At 40.5% G+C, this 22,236-nt stretch overlaps 2 protein-coding genes across 4 annotated transcripts in view; both read right to left on the bottom strand.

Annotated features, from left to right (window-relative positions):
- dennd2b (DENN domain containing 2B) overlaps positions 1–14,710 on the bottom strand; it is a 54,545-nt gene extending 39,835 nt beyond the window's left edge. Inside the window, exon 1 of one of the 3 annotated variants that reach the window (XR_014800750.1) lies at positions 9,789–10,055. The gene's annotated coding sequence lies outside the window, so the exon portion shown is untranslated. Of the gene's footprint in view, positions 1–9,788; positions 10,056–14,600 lie in introns of those variants that run through there. The other 2 variants (XM_084934591.1, XM_084934584.1) reach the window with 2 other exon arrangements.
- Positions 14,711–16,288: 1,578 nt separating this feature from the next.
- tmem9b (TMEM9 domain family, member B) lies at positions 16,289–22,092 on the bottom strand. The gene is made up of 5 exons (XM_084934739.1): positions 21,850–22,092; positions 20,515–20,606; positions 20,303–20,411; positions 19,872–20,006; positions 16,289–17,433 (listed from the first exon to the last, which is right to left on the bottom strand). Exons 1-5 carry the CDS (start codon positions 21,919–21,921, stop codon positions 17,278–17,280), a joined length of 564 nt encoding a protein of 187 aa, XP_084790865.1. The 5' UTR covers positions 21,922–22,092; the 3' UTR covers positions 16,289–17,277.
- Between the last annotated feature and the right edge of the window lie 144 nt (positions 22,093–22,236).

Genomic DNA, 22,236 nt, shown 5'->3' with positions numbered 1-22,236 from the left:
CTTTCAAAAAGGCTCAAAGCAATTGTTCTGGTGCATGAGGAGGTCAAATGGAGATCCCTAGAGATCAGAGTTGGAGGATAGGAGGGTGCTTGGCAGCATGACTTGTTTACAGGAAGCTGTTGTATGAAGAAGCCAGCCAACCAGTAGTGGAGCTGATTCCTATAGAGACAGATGAGAAGAGAGAGGGAGCATTCCTGCTGTCAGCTATTTCCTGTGGATTGTGGACTGGGCTAGAACGACGAGGCATGCATCATTATTTTCATCCAACACAAAGAATGATTTTGCCTTGTATACGACTCCGCCAGTGCTGCTGCTCCTCTGTGAACCATAAAACCGCAGAGCTCAAAGTAAAAACAGAACATTAATCCCAAAATAGGAGGGAAAATGTAGAAAGTTGCATCTATTTCCTGTCATCCAAATAGTTATGTAAGATTCAACATAAGCATCCACTCACATGCCTCGGAGGGAGACAGAGTCATCAGTCAACATGCTGTTTGATCTAAAATTAGAGAAATTCTCAAATCACATGTCCGGCATCGAAGACTATCCTAATACGCGTGTAACTATCTAGACTGATTCACGATGGACTAAACAACGATAAAAATATAACAAATCATGCTTGACAGGAAAAAAAGGGACGTTGAGAAAAACATTCAGAGAACTTGAGAAATAAAATCTTTCATCTTATTCAAAATTTGACTAAGTTAAATTAGGAAACATGAATCCAGAGACACTGGCAGCTGTGTAAATATGATTTATACCTGATTAAAATATGGTGAGTTTGGAGATGATATTCACTCCACTCTCTTCTCTCTGATTTGATCTCTAACACCTTAAAGAAGCGCAGAAATAATTTCTTTAACGTCATTACCTTATGTAGCTAACTTAGAATCTATTTTAATCTGTGTGAATTTATTGTTTTCATTTTTTTTGGGCTCAGAAAGCTATAATCACAGAAATGGGTCACAGAGGCCCAAGATGGACATTTCAGTGTAAACACCAAGGCGTTAGCCAACTGACTTCCTGAGGTCTGATACCATCTCTCTACACAAAATTACTGGCTGTAAACAACCACTTCTAAGAAAGCTCTAGAGTACCTTTAAAGTGCATTCAACCACATTCAATACAACTTTTCTCTTGAGATGTCAGAGCCAAGGGCAAGCTAACGGTCAACAACTGACGAAACACTTGACATCGCAGGGTGTTAAAATCTTTGGGGTTTTACGGGGTTTGGAGGCAGGACACAAAAAGGCACACTTTAGCCTGAGGTTGCTGTCCTGTTGTTGTAAAAACACAATTCTTCTGTCTCCATCTTTCCCCCTCCGTGTCCACTCTTTTCACCCACACGTCCCCGTCTTGCTTTTTCAGATGTTTCTTTCTAAAGGGTTTGTTAGGAGGAACTTGGATATGTGAGGATGGAGGAAGTCTGATAATGGAAATGGGGCAAATTTGTCATTAAGCAACATAACACAAAACAAAGCTGACTTGACTAATGGCACTGTTCTGTATCCGTGACTCACTAAATAATCCATACGCAGAGCAGTGACTGACACTGAGGTTCTATCCATGAATATGCTGTAGCGGTATTTTTAAGCTCAATAAAATAAGTATTATGCTGTATTGCTAGCGACACTTGAATGCCTCTATCTTGCTAAGAATCAAAACAAATCTTGTTTTCCCATGCCTTTTCTGGAACGTTCTCCAACATCTGAATTCCGAGGTATCTGGAACACAGCATTACATCAGGGGTGTCAAACATAAGGCAAAAGGAGAGTATGAAACTGCTGAATAAAGCAGCAGTCTAAAGATCACATGTAGGCCTGAACCAGCCTGCAAACTATCTCAATCGAGCTCTCTGCAGAGGGGAAACCGAACAATCTCACAAACCCCAGTAAGAGGCAGCATTAACCATTAAGCTAAATAGCCTTGAGCTGGATGACTAGACAAGAGTTTGTACTGTTATTCATCTTTTTTCCAATTTTTCCTATGAAGCAGTGCATAACTGACAACTGACAAGATGAAGGGTCATTTAAAAGCTATATACCATTAAAATAGATTTTTTTTTAAGTAATAATATTTTAATTGTAACTTGTAACCAAGTTACCAGTCAGCTTTTTTTTCTTTCCTTTTTTTTTTGCCTGTCCCGTTTGGCTCTTTTGCCATCAGAATTATTGTCTAAAGGCGAAGAAAGATGCCCAACGGATTTACTTCACCAAATGGACCATCCCAGCCTTGCCGTAATGGTCTATTTGATTCACCTTTTTTTTATTGTTTATTTTATTTTATTTTCACTTGCTAAATACGGGACAGACTTGACTGGGCAAAAGAAAGGGGAGAAAGAAAGAGGGAAAGAAAAACAGCGGGGAAGAGGGACGGGGATAATGGGCAAAAAACAAAAACCAACAAAATAAGCAGACAAAAAATACATATATCGATCACCTGGATCACCTGTTGAGAAAGAAAAAAGAGAAAACAAGCAGAAGAAAAAAAAAGAGCAACATAATAAACAACATCACGATGATCTATGGGAATATAACAGTAAATACTAAATATTAAACATTATTGTGTAGCACATAAGATCGACAGCGCACAGTGTGCTTTGAGGTAGGAGCCAAAAAGGGTGTAGTTTGTGTGTGTGAGCACCCGTGTGTACACCTGTGAGCATGAGCGCGCTTGTATTAAAAGGTTCCTTCATGTAATGATCTGCTAGAGGGTGTGGGGGTCACAGCCCCGTCCTCCAGGGCATGAAGCAGGTATGGAGGAGATCAAGACTCCAGACATCCAGAGGCCCTCAGAACACAAGAGACCAAGGAAGACCAACAGAGGGGCAGCCGCGCCACTATCCCAGAAAGAGCTGAGGAGAGCCCCAGATGAGGGGTCACTCAGCAACCGCAGAGCAGAAGCCAGGGGGGGCTGCAGTGACGTGCCCGTGAGCTCCGCCGGCAGCCAGCTGTGCCAGAGTGACCGAGCCCCAGGCCGAGAGGCCGAGGGCTCCAGTCAGCTTTTCAATGTGAAGTCCTTTTCTTACTGTAACACTGTATCATGGGCTCATTACAGTGTCATTTTTTGTTTTTCTTTTTTTAATTTAATATTAGGCCTCAATTAGGTAATTCCCAGTTTAAAATGCCAACTTTCCATCTTAAGTAAACATGGGTGGAAAATTATTTAAATTTAATAAGACTAATAAAAGTTCAGGGACTGGACTTTAACATCTCTAGTGATGAAGTCTTTTGAAAAGCTCAACAGAAAGGAGATTCTGCAGGAGATGGAGCATAATGGTCCACTGCAATTTGCATACAGGCCTTGTAGGGGCGTTGAAGATGAAGCCGTGGTTTAATAAATTTCCTGTATCGTCGTCTGGAAAGGGCCAAAGCCCATGCTCTGCTCCTATTTACTGACTTTTCTTCATCTTTTAATTCAATCCGGCCACATCTGGATTCCCAATATGCAGGTGATACGATGATTGTAAGTCTTCTTTATGGTGAAGAGTATTCCCATGGGCCTGTTGTGGATGAGTTTGTTTCTTGGTGTGATCAGCCATTTTTGAAGATCAACACCCTGAAACTAACAACATCCAGTGCACTCAAAGTCACATTGTTCGGTTTCTGTGACCAATACATTTTGTCTGTTTGTCGCTAGCCAACTTATCATCCTGTTTTACAACACACTGAACCCACAATGCACTCTTCTAGCTAGTTAGGCTAGTGTAAGCTAACTCCTCAGGTTCATCCTATATATGGTCACGTCCTGCTTAAAAAAACAAGTCCTATGAGTTTGGCATTTTGTCTACACCCAAAATGCCGCTAGCACATCCATCCTTTATTTACACTCTATTGTCTCGCCTAACCATGTCGACTAACACATATCCGCATTTCCAAGCAACTGGCCTGCTTCCTCTTCTTTCAAATATTAGCTTAGCAAAACATCCAGACTTAGTCAGCTAAAAGTTTTGCTTCCTTATTTTCTTTTTTAAGCGCTACTTCTTAATCCCTTTACTTCAACCTCAACACAGAGATTAAAAACTATCTGGCTGTTTTTGCCTCTGGCATAAAAACAAATCCTGTAAGGCAACGTGTCACTTTTGGATATTCAACACCATCGTCTTAATTAGCTAGCTTTGCCATTTCAGGGTTTTTCCTGGTTCTGTCATGTTCATGTCCAGAAGTATTATGTGATTACATGAGAGGCATATCAATGACACATATGTTCCCCCAGCAACAGGAGCATATTGATGAAATGGGACCATGACAGTGTCTCCATTAGACTGTTTGGCCTGGAATAAAAGAGCTCTTTGTGCTCAGTGTGTCCTTGAGAGGGAGAGATGGTTAAAAAGTAAGTCTTTTATCAGTCTGTAGTCTATGTGTGTGTGTGTCTTTTAAAGAGAGTCCACATGTCCTTGGCACTGTCACTTTTGACATATTATCTGATACATAGTTCTCCCCGCAACTTGCAGGAATGTGCTAATATTTGCATTATCCGTCAGACCTTGGCTACATTCAAAATATTAAAGTCTGTTCTCAGAGGGTGAAAGGAAGCACAGCAGAGGGGCAGAAACACCTGGAGTCAAAGCCAAAACCTTTGTTCTCATTCAGTGTAAGGCTACACAAATACGCACCTGGCTAAGAGCAATCTTCACGAAATCGCTTAACTTTACGTAACATTTTCATGTTATTATCAAGACTGGCAAACTTTAAAAATATGCATCAGAAGCAGCAGACACAACAGCTTTCATAAACAGAGCTGCCTGCCTCTTGTTTCTCTGCTTTTCTGGTTGACCCGGTTCTCTATTTCTGCTGATCAGCAACCTGACTTCAAGGTTTTTCAAACCACTGCAGAGCTCACAGACAGCCAAAAACAAATGGGGAAAGGAAGGGTGAAAGTCTCTGCGAATTCTCAACTCTTTCCAGACGTCACAACTTGCTGGCAGACATGAGTGCATAAGCCCACACACTGATCCACACCATTGTTTCAGTACCTCCTGAAAGACCAGTTTTGTCCCCAGCGGACAAAGTCCGTTGAGCCAATTTGAGCTGAATCATGTCAGCAGAGCAGCGTGGGAGTTGAGGTACAGATACATATTTTCAGAAGGGCACCCAGGATTTGATATTCAACAGGATGAATACACATAAAATCATTTTCACTACACGTGAAGATTGTTTTTAGGCATTTTATAAGCCAACCATGATGGGAAAGCAAAAATTCCCATCTGAAACTGAAAACCTGAAGTATATATGTGCATTGTGTTCATAGTGTGACTCTCTGGAGACCCATTTGAGACTGACGGTCTCTATCTGTCTATGTAAAAGAAAACCACCAAGGTCAGTGCTACTGGCAGTTGCACATACCCATACCTATATAATTACACTACCACATGTTTTGCCATGCTGCCACTGTAGCTCGATTGTCCAGGTGGAACCAATACTTCTTTTTTTTATCTCTGTTTTTTTCAGGGTAATCATGGCATATTTTCTCCTTGTGGAAAAGATGAAAACCCCTTCTGTATAACCTAGATATGAGCATGCACAGCTGCAGAGGCAGGCATGTGGAAAACAGGCTTATGTCCATCTGAGCTGCAGCGGGGAGGGGGGGGTGAATCTGTCACAAAGCTGACCTCCAACAGAAAAGTCTTTGACTTTTCCAAGGACACAAAATCTGCTCTTGTTTGCCAAATTCTTAAAGCTTAAGTAAACAGAGAAAGAGATTAGCTTTACTAATACCTGCGTGGTTCATTTGTTCTCCTATGAGTCATTTCTCAGAATCTATCAGTTTTATGCAGATTAAAGGAACAGTTGAGTCTAGAAATCTCATTTTTCTAAAGACTGTTTCACGGTGTTGCGCAGTTTTGGAGATCTCAGCTGTAGAGATGTATAACTTCAAGGGTTCTTTCCTTGTAGTACTCAAAGAACCAAAAAAGTGCATTTAAAATATTCTGCAGCAATCTCTCTTTCCAGAAATCACAGCCCTGTTGCTCAATAAATCCACAAACCTTGTTTTTTACCAATACACACCCACCGAGACTACCACTCTGCATGTTCATCTGCCCACCACGGGAGACTCAGTCTAGTGACAGCGTGACACTAATCACTAATCAGCCGTCCATCCTCGGCTGAACCGTAATGTTACCCAATTACTAACAGACAGCCAAAAGAAAGCAGTTCTTACATGAAACCGTTCATAACAAGCTATATAGATTTCTTTATTTTCTCCCATGTTGGACGAGGGCCAGCAGCATGACCACTTATTCATAACCCAGTTTCCACTGTTCATACACTTTCTTTTCCCATCACTAGTTATAAAAACTTAAGAACAGCTGGCACTGGATTCTTTTGGCCATAAATGTGATGTTTCCCCGAACTTCACCGCACAGTTTTAGTTAGAAACAGAACAAATATGAGCTGTTTGTGGAGCACTTAAAATATGTGGATCAAATTACCCCCTTTTTTTCAGGCTTCACTGATGAACAAATCCTGAAGAAAACAACTGGGCTCCCATTGATTACACTGGCATTAGCACTCTTGACTTAAAGTAGCCAGTGAGTTAATTAATATAACTGGACGTGATCTCATTAGGGGAGTCATTACGCATGTGATGACTGAGACAGATAAAGACGTTCCTCGGCTTTAGCTGTTTTGAGTTCAATAATCTGGAAACTCAAGTCAATATGTGCTGATTAATGGCACTGGGAAAATTATGCTCCGAGTCAAATTCACTAGCAATTCATTAAAGATTATAGGCTGTCTACTTTAAAAGGAGGCTTTGTAAATGCAGCGCTTGCACCATTTATTCTGAGTATCAACAGGTTGTGACAAGTGTTTAAGAAATGAAAACACAGCTGAGAGTGTGTGTACTCCAGACATCCAACCTGAGCGCTGCTCGTATAACTATACATGACAAATGTAGCCCCTCGAATAAATATAGTCAGGACGTCTTACGGCATGATAATGTCTACATGATGATGTTTTGTTACCCTGACATGGCATGCAAAATCCTATTAAAACATTACGACCCATTAACTATACAGGCCAGGGGGAGCTTATAAACGGTTACATATAGAGGTTAAGTTACACAGTAGCTTGAGGCTTAATTTTTACTTCACATGAAATAGCTTGAAAAATATTTTGGATTTTTATTAAAAGACAAACAGAAAAAGGCTGCAACCAAAGTTTTTCTAAAGCTTTGTGGAAATCCTGCACTTGTCATCTTTAATAAGAAAAAAGAAAAAAGCACTATTGAACCAGAGGCACTGTGAGTGGGTGAGAGGAAGTGTAGTCGTGTTGGCACTGCAGCTGGAGAGAGCTTGAGAAACTTCCTAGGAAACCTTAAGACACACCAGTAGATTTCTTTTGGTAAATGCAAAAGGGATTAAGCTTAAGGCAGTTTTACACTGTGCAATTCTGGGCAGCCCCAGAGGAAAGACGACTAATATAAATGAATCGCGATGGCATCTTTGGTTTGGCACCTGGAACGGTGAGTGTCACTACGTCACGCTGTAAAAGAGGTCCATAGCTGGCAGCTCTGAAGGTCTTGCAATCAGTGTTAGCCAGACAAATTTTTGACAACAGAACTGCTGCTGTGACTGTAGTCTACTAACAAAACACCATGAATGGAGCATCATATGAGGTGCTGATCAACCTAACACCAACGCTTGTGAAAACCAGAACACCAGTGATATAGCAGCTCATCCCACTCATGATCCATCACAATTCACGGGTTATTGTCCAGTACAGAAAGAAAGTGATATGTTTTGCTTTACTTCATGAGCTAATGAGAGGTCAGGCAGGCTCTCAAACACTCATATCAAGGATGGAAGGTGGAAGTAAAATGTACTAAAGTAAAACACTGGGATGCCAATAAATCTAGTTTGTATGTTGAGGCCGCAGCATGGTGACCAACAGTATGACTAAGAGTGTGCCTTAGACCTAAATCAGTGGGTAATACTGTACGCCTGAAAGTTAATCTTCTACCTATGATTTTTAGACCTAAGTCAGCATAGCGTGACCTTCAATGAACTAAAATCCCACGGCGGAAAGCAAGGTTAATATAGTTTCTTAGCTGAGCGACAGCAGATCGATGAGATCAGTGTTTATAATCCTAGAAAGAAACACACACGTTATTGTTCTGTGCTCTCTCCACAGGTGTGACATCTGCTGTGTTTTTAAGCCACGTGAATGTGAGAGCTGAATTGGTTAAAACAGCCACAGGCGAGCCAAAGGCACCGGCATCATATGTCTCCTTTCTGCGTAGATATAGTCACCTAAGATTAAATGCTTTCATGAAAGGCAATGAAAAGCTTGCTTTCAAAAGAAGCTTTGTGACTTCTGTGGCTGTTTGAGGGAAGCTAAGGGAGATGGTCTTGTGATCTACAGATTTATGACTGGGAAATCTGTCAAAACCGCATGTTGGAGAAATACACCCCCCAGATCTGAAGAAATGTGGTTGAGGATCCCTTTAGCATGACGGTGAGGAAAACTACAACCTCAGACCCTCACGATTCTCAGTAAATCCCAATGAACCTATCTTGAAGACAAAAACAACTCTTGATTGTGATGTTGAGTGAACAACGGCCCGTTTAGGCTAGACGCACTCCTGTTAGAGTGAATGGAGAACAGAGAAGAACTTCCTCAATAGCTTTGTGTTGACAGTCCCATCCAGTGAGAGGGGAAGGTCATTGTTTGATCTGCACAATGGAAAGGCTTTTTTAAGGGAGGAAAAAGAAAGCTTAAAGAAAACCGCTCACAGCCATAGGGTTTGCATTATGGTGAGTGAGATAAGATCATAAGGATTTAGGCTGTAATCTGTTAAGAAAACGCATATTCGGGAACCAAAACATTCAAGAAAGACAGCCACACAGCTCTCCATACTTAACCTACACAAACCTCGGTGTAGTGAAAACACTTTTCCCAGCGTTGTTCTAAAAAAAAAAAGGTGCTTTTAGAAGTTTAAATTGCCTGAAACAATTGTGATACATGGGCCAGATTTTCCCCCTTTATCCAAGTAAGTAAATGCACATGTTTCAGTGAATCACAAAAAAAAAAAATAAACCAACCCTGGACCTGCATCTGCGCCAAAGCCAGGTCAGGCAAAGTTAAATTAAAGGCACCAAACTAAGAAGTAGAGCTGAAAACACGTACATGATCATTTTAACCCACAGAGGTGTGATTGATGATACTTTTTAAGGACTGCTACATTACACGAAATGCAAATGATCTCCAAATGTGTGGCGCAAAAAGCGTTAACAGATAAAACTGCACATGCACAAGAGTGTAAAGGTTAAAATACGCAGAAGGCATGTTTTTAAAAGTATTTGGGTTTTTACCCTTCCCTGGCCAAAACAACAGAAGTCACCCCCCTCACCATAAGCCTGAACTCCAGCAGGAAAAAGGACACAGGGTGCTCAGTTCAGAGTCGTGTGATCTGGAGTCTTGTGCTGTTTTCTTACTTATCTGCTGGTTTGACTTTAGGGATGTTTGACCGATAATAACTAATTACAAAGCCCGCAGAGTTACTGCCCGCATCCGCTGGGACATTTTTCTTCATTCAAAGGGTCAGCTGTCGGGGGGGGGGTGAAAGCAAAGCAGTCTGCCGATGACTGCACTTCATCGTTCAGCATGCCATTGACCAAATATGGTCACATGGAGACACTTTAACGCACCTTGCAAATTTTTAAAAAGTTATTTTCCACCCCTGCTTTGTCCCACTAGCTCCTTTGTGACAAATTAAACTTCCTGCCGTAGCTCGTCGGTAATTTTTTTGTTTGTTTAAAAAAAAAAAAAGCAGACGGCTTTTACCTCCGAGTTTCCCCTCACATCCATGGCTGCTGGTATTTTGAGATTATAATCCCTTTGCGACGCACAGATCCCGTTCGTCTACACAGTGAAAAACTTTGGCTGGCTCTGCCGGATACCTGCCCTTCTCAATAAACTGCGACTCATGTCTTTCCAACTAAAACCGACCAGAAAAAAAAGGGAAAAAAAGAAAAGGAGGAAAAAAGGAAAAAGCCCTCCTGCCTCCCCTCTCCTTTCTCTCACAGACTGCTGCAGAGTACAGAGGCTGGGCTTGTTACCTTGGAAACGGGTTGTTTGCCCCCCACTTTTGCTGGGATTTGCCCCCCCTCCGCCTCCCTTCCTTCTGCCCCTTTGCCCTCCTCCCCTCCCCACCCAGGCATTCAAGCCTCTGGCCTCTTGTTTATTGTCAGGACGAGTTGAGGAGCGTGGATGAATATTCAGGAGCCGAGGGCTGCTGAAGGGACCAATCCGCGCTGCCAGAGCTGGCTGCTGGGCATTGTCATGCTGAAAAATGCTCCACAGCACACACAAAGATGCCATTCATATGTCCAAAGTGAATGGGAAACACTGACCGAGTGTTGCCCACATGTGCAAATGCATGTTGGCCGTATAATAGCGTTTCATTAATGATAGAAAAAGATCCCTTATGACATGTTCACCGTTAAAGTGCGTATAAACATGAAGACTCCTCATGTTATTCATTTGTCCTCCAGCAGCTTCACCAGAGTGCATTCAAAGTCAGTCAAACACGCTTTATTTTTAAGGCACCTTTTCTAACGTTTAGCTCAAAATGCTTCGTGATGACTCAAAGCACAATCTGGTTCTTATAGGTGCTGTTTAATAAAAACTGCCAAGCGTCTGTTCCTCAAACCAGAGACTCCAGCGGTGTCCTCTAAAGCCAGCTGTGCACCAGGACTGTGCTGTTCCCTGAAGGGAGAGTACACCCCAGGGTGGAGGAAACGATGTGCAAGAAATGAGACTTGGAACAAAAATCATCTCTTTTTAGTCACCTTCACATTAAAAGGAAATGCACAGATCCACCCATCTTGTTCTTCCGCTTATCAAATTCTGAGTTGCAGGAGGCCCTGGAGCCTATCCCGGTCACCATAGGGCGAGATGCAGGATGTGCACCCTGGATAACCAGTCTACCACAAAGAGACAGACAACTACTCACACTTACAGCTACAGCCAACTTAGAATCACCAGTTAACCTAACTCCATACGTGACTTTGGACTGTTAAAGGAAACTGGAGTAGCTGGACAGAACCCATGGGAACATCACCCAGAAAGGCCCCCAGACTGGACTCTGGTCTGGGACCTTCTCACCATCGTGTCCCCCCTTCAGACACTCAACTAACCAAAGTTACTGCTTCTATTAATCAGAACAACAGTTTTCAGTTACACTAACATGATAAATTCAACTTTTAAGTTAATGAGCTTTATTTATTGGGTAGCACCGTATGCAGAGCAGTTACAGTTTACTAAAAATTGGGTGTTTTTTCAACCCTACGCAGACCTATAAAAAAATCATCAGATTTGTGATGACTGATTCTATTAATCATCCATCTCTGACCACCTCATGATGAAAACAACTGTGCTTTTCTAAAGAAAAACCCCATTCAGAATACCTATTGCAAGTGAAGTATGAGTATGGCGTGATATCACTTTGTAATGTTCACTTAAAAGCAAAAAAGATGACTAAGAATCCCTGAAAATCTGTTTTATTGCTGACCTCCACCTTTAACCTTGTTGCACAGATACAGGTGCACTCCAAGATCCCATGACATCACTTGTGGGTGTGGTTCCAGGTGTAACAGAGGAGAGACCTGGCAGGAGACACCAAATCAGACTCACGGGTGATGCTTTAAGCCTATGGGCAGTGATTTTTTTTTTTAAAGCCAGGTGTTACATCAGCAAAAGTTACATCAGTAATTTATACCGTACAAAAACAAGAGAAAGACACACTCATTTCAGCCTGTAGTGCGGTGTTATGGTGAGGTCTCGCATCCAATTAAAAAAGGTTTGCACTGGACACAAATAAAGGAATTTCTAATATATGTTTTGTTCTTTTGGCAGAAGTTGATGGAAGTTCAGAGAAAACCGTTTCCAACTATTTCACAAGAGAGTTCCCTTTGTCATCCATGGTTATCTGTCTGTACATTTCTGCCCCAAACACTGAAGGAGCACCCATCCATAAACATTCTCCTTTCAGTCTCTTGGGGTGTCTTATCATCCCACAAGCCTGGGAAGAGAGAGGAAGTCACAAAACTCAGACATCCGTGATCGCGGTTCATTACATGAAGTCAGCAGGAAGCCTACAGATCAGTGACTGTGCAGCTTTTCTTACAGAGACCCCGTCAAATCCTTTCAAGGTCTCATAAAGATCGTCCTTCCTGAAAACACTTCAAATCCGCACATTTTCAGCACAAAAGACAGAGGCACTAACAGCTTTTTGTGGGATTTTTTTTTTTTTTTTTTCACCACAACATAATGTGGAATTCATTGTTCCACTGATCACAGTGGCATCTGGACTTCTCATTAAAAGCCACATCCTCTTCTCACAGGACACGGGAGCATCAAAGCACAGACTCACAAGCATACATGAAATTTTACCAGACAGGAAAGGAATCCCAATTAAGACAGATTTCTAAAACTTTATGTAAATCCCTTCGACCTCAGTTTCGGGACTGACCACAGAGCTCTGACAGCAGACATCGTATTCATTCGTTACACACCTCCCGGAGCTGCACTCATGAGGGAATAAGCAGTAATCTCATCCAACATGAACAACAGATACGATTACGCCTCATCTCTGTGAGACTTTGGCCACTCACACGCCAGAGAGAAAATCATTACTAAGCCTTTCTTTTTCCTTCCTGAAGTTTCAATGAGAAGAGAGGACAAGAAGTCAAAGACACAGCACAATTATCCCCTAAATAGTGTAATAAACACCTTATTGAGTTTCAGAAAAGGACCCAAGGTAGCTCTTTAACTTCCCGATTAAGTTGACGTGTCTTTTCAACACCCTGAGATGCAGCCTGACAGCACAGAGGGAGAAGATGCAACTTGTCGAGTTGACACAGCCTCTTCACTTCGAAAGAAGTGAAGAAATGGGCTGGAAGTGTCTCTTTTAACTGTATCTGACATCACTCTCAAGAGACTCTCACTTACTTTTCTTTGTATTCGCACATGTTTGAATGCACAAAAGGCCAAATGGTACTGTGGCTGTTAGGATCAGTCCATCGTTCACCTTAGAAAAGCTAGGTAGTATCAACCACCTTGAGGGTTACAGTAAATAACAGTTATCAGCTGGTTCTGTGTTACAGAAACCCTTTAAGAAAGGGGTGTCAAACATGAGGTTTGGGGGCAAGAATTGGCCCAGGAAAAACTGTAATCCGGCCCACTGAGCGGTTTTGGAAAATATGAAAGAGGGCATAAATATTAATATCTTTTAACTGTATTTTTAAAGGTTTTATTGCTGATAAAGACCTCCCCCACAGCCGTTCACCCTTTAATAAGTAGTTAAGACACATTTAAACAATTAAATGACAGAAAAGTTGCTGTTTACTGTCTACTATAGAAATTTCAGTTGAAAACAAAATTCATCAATCAACAAAAACTACAGGACAATCTGGGCAGCGTCTTAATAAATGTCTTAATTTTACACATTGATCGTGTAGAAAAACAAGTGTTGTTGAAACTGCACTTCTTTATCTTATATCAAGATATCACAGGGATTAAATGCTTAGTTAAACACCTGGTGTCGGTGTAAAGGTCTCAGCACAAGATCAAAATGGGACACATGTAAAATGAGTTTCACATCCCTGCTTCAAGGGGAAAAGGGGGATTGCAGTCTATGAGTAACCATGATCACTCTTTGATTATCGAGGGGGGAATGTTTAACCGAAGCACAAAACTTCTCTCAGTCAAAGTAACAATAAGATGTTATTGTTTCTAAAAATGCTCTGAATAGCTGCAGCTTTCACAACATGATGTGCTGGCGGAGCAGCAAGCAGAACAGTTTAGTACAAGGACATTCCTTTATCTCATGGCATTTCAGCTTCTGACCACACAGCAGCCACAACATCAGTCCGAACTGAATCAGAAACCTTGAATGCAGCGATACGGGGTAACATTTCATATACTGAGTATGCACATATGTATATACATATAATATTTATGTTGACATAACCATCTCATTCCGAGGATCTGGCTTTCTTGTGGGTACAAAAATAGACTCTAAATAACAAAATCAGTGCATTTTAAGGAGACTTGGCTTGAGGTAACAACAGCAAAATGAATGTAAGTCAGTGTAATGTATTGTGGAGATATGGAAACATGACTGTCTGTGTGTGTGTGTTTGTGTATTAGTAGGGACAGGTTTGACAAATGCCTGGGAAAGTCATTTAAAAAATTTAACAGGAGCTTGTTGGGGCATGAAATAAAATAAACACAGATGGATGTAAAAGCCATCGATTCTGCACTGGATCAAATTCAAAGTCTGAGGCGACCCCTGTAGGCTCGTCGATGCAAGTGCAACAGTAAAACTGAGAAGAGCTACTTTCCCACATAAACATTAAACACTGAAGTTATCATCTGACATCGATCTAAATCACAATCTGCGAACTTTTTTTTGAGTCACACACCTTAATTATATCAAAAATGACTAAGGTATCGTTCCGTTCAGCTGTTTTTCTTCACAGAAACTCTCTAAATGTGCTGCAAAAATTACAGCTTACTTTTAAAAAAGGAAAGTTTGGTTAGATTTCTATACAAAGAACATTTAAGGAGGTAAAACAAAGAAACAAAGCCTACCTGACTTTCTTTCTTGGACCTCAGTTAGGTCACTGATCCATTCTTGCACAGAGCCCGTGTCGCTCTCTCGCTCTCTCTGTGTATGTGTGCAGCTTGAAAACTGCTATATTTTTTTTTTTACTGGGGAAAATAGTCTTCTCGGTAGAACTGCATGCAGAGAGAGAGAAGGGAAAAAAGGAAAAGCGGACTGCACAGGAAACGATGACGTAGCTGTATGGAAATCACTGAGTTAAATGAAAAGAAGATGGTTGGAGTTATCAAACATCTGCACTTTAACTGGTTTGAATGGTTGTATAGGACTTTTCTCTGCGAAATCCAAATTTTCATCATGACACGGTAACTTAATGGGTTACTATGTCAAGATGAGAAGTAAAAGAAGAAGAAGAAGAAAAAGCCTGTCGAGTTTTTTTTATTGACCAAGCTGAATCCCAAATTAGTATTTTTCCATTGGTAGAAAAACTGTTGCCAACACAGAGAGGACAAGTTATGAAAACAGAGATTTACTAAGCCAGAAAAGCACCAGACAAAAGAACACTTTAAAAAAAAACCCCGAGGTATTTAAGGCTGGATTACTAACATGTCAAAGTTTGGGAGATGTTTGTCTCCACGGTTCCCAGAAATGCATTCAAGCAGAAGGTTTCTCCTTTTTTTTTTTAATCTATTGTTTTTCTTAGTTTGGTTGACTTGTGGATTTAACCGATTTAAAGTGATTGTCAGAGTTTAGAAAAATCATATACACGCTGTCACTGAAGGGAAGCTTCCCAAGTAACTTTGAGACCGGGGTGTTTCCAGGATTCTTGCCTCGTTCTTGCCACAGGAGACCAAGAACAAAGCTCGCGGGTGGGGGGGCTACAGGAAATCTGAATATTTAATCACAACCAAAAATCAGTGCAGAAATCTGGTGTAGAAAATCTGACATGATTCACACCCTCTCACAGCATCTAAACATCATTTTGTGTTTTGAAAAGTCGGGGGCGGGGGGCTGAGCTATTAAGACGTTTTACTTGAGTAAAACCTGTAATCCAAATCAAGCAGCTTAATAGTGCACAAGTTGTGTAACTAAAATAAAGTACCTGATGTAAACATACTCAATCAGTTGAATGGTACTTTACATATATATATATAAATATATATATATATGAATAAAAGCTTCTATTGGTCCTATCCATGCTGTCATCTGATGCTGTTGGGTGTTATAAGTACCAGTGTTACAGGGTTACATGTGAATTATGCTTCCGGGTCAGATCTACATCGTAATTTATGCCATTACCAAAACCCTAAATCAAGCTTTCCTCCAACCTCATATCTACAAACGCCCCCTCTTTGAGATGACTTGGTTACCAGTTGTATTGTTTATTAACAGACGTATGTTGAAATAAAAGCTAAAATGATGAGGAGCCTCATATGGTTCCTGCTTTTTTGTGGCTCTTTTGTGATTAACATGTGACAAACATGACCTGAACACGGGCAGGATTCTGGTGTAGATACAATGATCGTCTTTGTTCTAAAGTAAGTTGGTATTTTATCTTTGTCCTGGGACCTCTGCAGCATGTCAGTCAGCTCAAAAAACAAAAACAAAAAAACCCCAAATATATAAATCATAATAAATGACAACAAACTAGTAGTTAAATGTGTTTTCTCAGGGCTGACCTGGGGCCAATGTAACGAACAGATTACAAGTGCAAGAATCACAAATATTACAGTACTTTATTTCAAAGTTAAAGGTACCACATATACAATAGTTAAGAACACTTTCAAATGTCTCCCAGCGATGGCAGTTCATCCACTCTGCCCATGTACACACCCAAACTATACACAAAATAAATTCTGTCACAGAAACCCTGCCTGTTAGACAACAAGGACACCGACTGTGGACGTGACGTTTGACCAAGCGTTTAAACCCCCCCTAAAAACCTGCTAAACCAAAAGACGTGACGCTACATTTAGGCAGTTGGAGAGGGCACAGATTTTAAAGGGCCACTAACAGCCGATAACCAATAGCACAGCTACTGTAAGTTCATTATGACATCGAGAGGAAATCACATTGATTTCTGCAACAAGGTTCGGGGAAACTACTTGTTCAGTTACCAAATTTAATTTAGTTCATTAAAATGATTAATTTCACACCAGTTATGAGACATTAATAATCATGGTAGGAAGGAAGGATCGTAAACACATTTAGAAAAGATTTATTTATAAAACATGCATTTTTAAAGCAGGAGTATTTTACATGATTTTTTTTTCCTTTTTGCTCCCATGGTGAGAGCAGTGATCGTGTTTGTTTTAGGGTGGAAACTATCGACCCCGCTAAATGCCAACAAGGTAACAGCCAGTTATGACCAACATCTGGATGTTTTGTTCAGAAATCAAGTGTAATCAGACTTCTTTGGACTAAGAGGACTCTTAGCTCAGATTCATACGTCAAAGAATAAATTGTGTTTTAGGTCTGTGTATTTAAACTGTGCAAGAAATTAATTCAGAGTAACCTCGTGTGTTGCCTGCAGACTAAACCAGAGCCGGGAATGATTTCTTACCTATGTCCACCTCTGATGCACCACACACGTTTAGATTTGATTCAGAAATGTGAGAAACAAAGCGATATAATTGGAGGGGGTCTATCACAGTGTTTTTCTGTTATTGTTGTTTTTTTGCTCCACCATTTACTTAAACACGGTTTTTAACTGAGAACAACATGGCGGTCAAACACAGATTTCCTCTGTTCCTGGACCTGCCTCCTCCAGCGCTGCTGGGCATGCTCCACTTTGTTCAGGACGTTGGATCGAGAGTGTGACCGGGACAGCACGTTGTGAGCGTTGGCGAACGGCTGCTGGTCCTGAAAGCAAAGTTAACACAGTGAGATTAAAAAGTCTGACGTACGTCAAACACGAGCGTCTCGCTAGTTCTTTTTAAAACTCAAATGTACATTTTAATGACCGTCTTGAAAACAACAACAACTAATAAAAAGAACACAGTTAACACACATGTAGATGTCCTCTGTTCTGTTTGGGATGTGTATGTATGCTGACAGCTGCTCAAGCCGGGTTAGCAGTGAGAATCTAGTCTCTGGTGGAGTGTTGTTATAGCTTTGTATTTTCTAGTTTCCTTTCACATTTACTTTATTTTGATTGTTTTTAATTCAGTTTGGTTTCTGTTTAGTGTTTAGTTTTATAAGTTTCACTGCTAGTTTAAGGCTTTTAAATTGTTGCATGGCGGCAATGTGTCAGAGGCAAGATTTAGAAAATCAGTACAGGTAAAACAAAACTTTTGTAAAGAAGTTGATTAACAGTCTTGTAAGACACCCAGAGTCCCAATAAACATGCCCATAAACGCCTCATAAGGCAAGTTGTAATGAAATTTTACTAAACTAACAAACACTAAAACGAAACCCTAAAACTTTATAATTTACTAAAACATTATTTTAGTTTTCAGAGTTCACAAAATCTTTTTTTCTTTTAAAAAGGCTATTGTAGTTAGCTAAAATGTATCCAGATGTTAGTTTAGTTTTAGTCAACTATAATAATCTTCTTTACTGGATATTATTTAAGTAAAAAATGGTTATGGGATTATGTTGGGAGGATGGGAAAGGAAAAGCCCTGTCTGACTAAAAGCAAGAGCTTTAGTCAGACAGTCTCTCAGTATCGAGCACTAAACATTACAAGCCCACCATTTCCTCTATAATTAATGTTGCAGGAGTCCTTCCGCTTTTATTGGTTTTGCTTGCAAATTTTCATCTAATTCATGTTAGAGCACAAGAGAAACATATGGTCTGAATTTTGACTACAGGCTTTGGGATAAACAAGACAACGCAGCACCTCAGCTGTTTGTTGTCAGCTTATTTACCAGAAAAACAATATACTGACAAATCTTTTAGTGCCAGCATTAGCTTTTTGTACAGTATAAGACAAACACCACAATTCTTCTTGCCTAAACTTTGCCTCCCACAGTCAAAGGTAGTCACTGCTTTCTTCTCTAAACAGTCTTTCAGACCGGAAATTAAATTAAAACAACCAAACTGTCTGCTCTTACGATAAAATTTGAGCATTCTCACTGTGCCTTTTTATCAAAAAATTAAAAAGAGAAAATAACAAGAAGTCAGGAATTTACTGAACTGTTTCCTTTTTGTTTCTTTCTCCTACTTGATACTGCATATGAGCGTGTTCTGGCTTTTAAAAAGTACAGATTAATGAAAACACAAACTCAGGCTGATTGTTCACTGTGTAGCAAGCAAGCAGCATGAACAAATGTAATAAACAGATTAATGTTTGACTTTGAAAACTGACACGTTAAAGTGGGAATCCTTTCAGTCATGTCGATTTGGTGACACCTGGTGGTATCAGACAATGTTTGAGCTCACAGATTTCGATGGTGAGGACGACTAAAACCAAAATATCTTTATCTTATTTAAAAATAACAACATAATCAGCCTGTTTCCATCAATTTGTGAATAACTCTGATCTGACTTTATGTCTCCTATGGTATCAGTTGGTAAACAGCTGGGAATATTGACAGGAGTTGGTCATCTCTCTGAGGAATTCGTTTCCTTCCTGCCGAGTGAAGCTCTTCGTTCATTTTAATCGTTTCCACAGTGGAAAAAATGCAGAAAATGAGCATCAGCTCATCCTGATGAACGATAGCAGTAAGTGCTAAGCTTACTGACCCATACACTGCATTTCCTGTGAGTATGTTACAGTAAGGGTCAACTCATATTTCACAAATTTAATTATTTTCACGTGAATCTGCAGCAGCAGGAAACCTAAAGCTTCACCACTACTTTTTCACATCATAGGTTGTGTTCTCACCCGCTGCACCACAACCACACTTCCTGTCCCAGATCTTTGTCATGCCCATGTTCTTATAAATAATCAGGATTTCACCATCGGTAATGTAGCAGCTGTCATCAGGTTTCTTTTAACTATGTTGTGAACAGAAGGTAGTTACAGCTTGTTTTAGATCCTCCCTGCTCCCGTGTTTGCCTGCGATTGTAGTAACTACCATGTTCTCCAGTCTTTGCTTGAAACATGCGTTCAGATTCACTTGAGGCATTTTCAGCACAGCACAGCACAAAAAAAGGGTTTGAAAATTAACAGAGGCACTTGTAAACTTTTAAAGTTTACCTACAAAGGATGACTCCCATGTGACATTTCGGCCAATGGGTCCACATAAAAATCCTCATAAAAGGAGCAGAAGAGTGGCGCAGCAGCAGTGAAAAGAAACCATACAACAATGCTAGTTTCTCAGGTGGAGTGCTGTAAAATTAAAGGGACCACATACCCCAACGTCATCGTCGCTCTGTATAAGCTGCGAGTGCCCAAACAGGCGCCTCTTCAACATGGGCTCCAGGAGAGTCAGGTAGACCATGTAGAGCAGCAGCAGACCCAAAATGGACAGGTACATTATGATGGTAAACTGAAAATAAGAAACAATTACTGTGGGATTGCTCGTTTCCTAGTTTAGAAAAACAAAAACAAAAAAAAGTCACTGAAACAATCAGGTGTCCTCTAAGCTGAACAATAATCCATTAAGTCACACACAGCCTGAGTCACATGATAGGCTGGCTTCTTGTCCATTTTGCTTTAGACAAAAGAGAGGCGTCACAATAAAAGGACTATAAGACTATAAAACTAAAACTCAATCATTAGAAACAGCCCTGCGTCACAGCAAAGAAAAAACAACCACGACTCTTTGATCTAACTTGAACTTACCTTAATGGTCCCCGAGCTCCTCTCTTCATATTTACACTCACAGCGTAAACAGTACGCCTCCACATCTTTCCCGTCCACTGGCATGGGATCAACCACGTGGAGACAGTTGCTGACGAAACATTAAAATTAACAAGCTTTCAGCTTTTCAGCTAAACAGACCAAGGACAACTTGCATCATTGAGAGAAACACAGCGACGGATTTGTTAGCATACCAGTCCTTAAGAGAGACATTTTGTTTGTAGATTTGACCCTCGACTTCTCGGTACGGCGGACAGGTGCATTTACAGCGGATGTCCTCTGAATTCTGCAACAGAGACAGCAAATGTTTATTTTTTTGTTTGTCAAACACATTTGCACAATATATGGTACACAAAAGCCTACACATTTCATTATTATGCAAATCATCCCAAAATAAATTTAGAGGATTTTTAAGCCCAATACTTATATTTGTTCATTTAATAATCTGACATTCTGATATATCGGATGATTTCCTTTTCTTTCAGACAAAGAAAACACAAACAGATTCATTAACATTTTTTCGTGTGGTTATTTATTTACTCGTTTACATTCTGCCCAGCTCTGCTCACATTAGCTGATTGTTGTGTTTGTGCTGTTTCAATCAGTGTTGCCAACAGGGAAGATGTTTAGTGCCCTCTGATGGGCAGACTATACAACATCAACACCCATAACATGGCAGAAGGATGTTGCTTGTCTCTTTTTTATTTTTTAAATTTTATTTAATAACAGCTTCTATCAGCCATCAAATTAGTAAAACCAGGAGTGTGTTTGTTACGATTGATCTGTTAATGAAAAGTAAACCTGAGTAAATGATGACTGAGTGGACGATGCTGAATAAAATGCCGCGATGCTGTTTTTAAGATAGATGGATTCAAATGGAGAGCCTGCATTGACGCAATTAAACTCTGGGGTGAACAAACTCAGGCAGTTGAACTCTGGCTTTCTCGAACTTAAAACTCAAGAGTTGCCCGTGTGAGAGGTAATCAACTTAGACTTTATGGTCAGACACAGTTTGTTGAACCTGCGTTCGCAACCATAACACTGGTTATTATAGTTATGTCGATACAGGTTACAGATGTCACACGCATTCAGTACAGTCACGTGACAATACCTGCATCTTTTGTTTTTACTCACTTTTTTTTTTTTTAGATGGAGTGTCATTATTTTATTTAGATATTTAACTCCTTCACTTTTCTCTATTTAACTGTGTTCCTACTTTACTGACCCCTTTCGTCCTGTCGTAATGTATTTTATCCAGCTTTATGTTTAATGTTTTGGCCGCTGTTAACACAGGAACTTGCCAACTTCGGGATAAATAGCCTCTTTTTTCTGTTCTACTTCCTCACCATCAAGCAGCAAACATAGCAGCCACATTCGCGCTTTAGTTAACTTTTCTGACATCCAGCTGTCGAACCGACAGCGACAAGTCATCGTTTAGAGGAGATTTAAAGAAAAGCCATTTCATTTCATCCAGCCATCATCACCATTTCCTCCACATAGCTAGCTAAGTGTGCTAACGTCAGCCTTACCTTCGCTGTCACTTGGCTCAGCAGCACAAAACAAGCCAGGAGGAGAGCCTCGAGAAAAAACACCCACTTCATGTTTACAGGAGTGCAGCTCGTTAACAACACAGGTCCAAATGTTTCCACGAACAGCTCCAGCAGTGTGAAGCAAACCCTAACAACTGACGAGATTAGCCATCAAGCTAACTAAACAGCAACAATCGTCAGCTTCCTAGCAGCTGACTTGTAATTTCCGGAAATGGCGGTTGTCTTCCGCACACAGTACTGGGCGGGCCGTGCTTGGTTAATGACATAATTAAACGATGTCCGGCGGGCGGGACATTTCAGATAATGCCAAATAGCTGCTTGTTTGTCGCCCATCAAAGGTTGTTCGAAATATTATCCAACATTTAA

This window comes from Perissodus microlepis, chromosome 1 (genome assembly GCF_051167445.1).
Source record: "Perissodus microlepis isolate ML-2025 ecotype Zambia chromosome 1, ASM5116744v1, whole genome shotgun sequence".
NCBI lineage: Eukaryota > Metazoa > Chordata > Actinopteri > Cichliformes > Cichlidae > Perissodus > Perissodus microlepis.
This window is presented reverse-complemented; position numbering and strand designations above follow the sequence as displayed.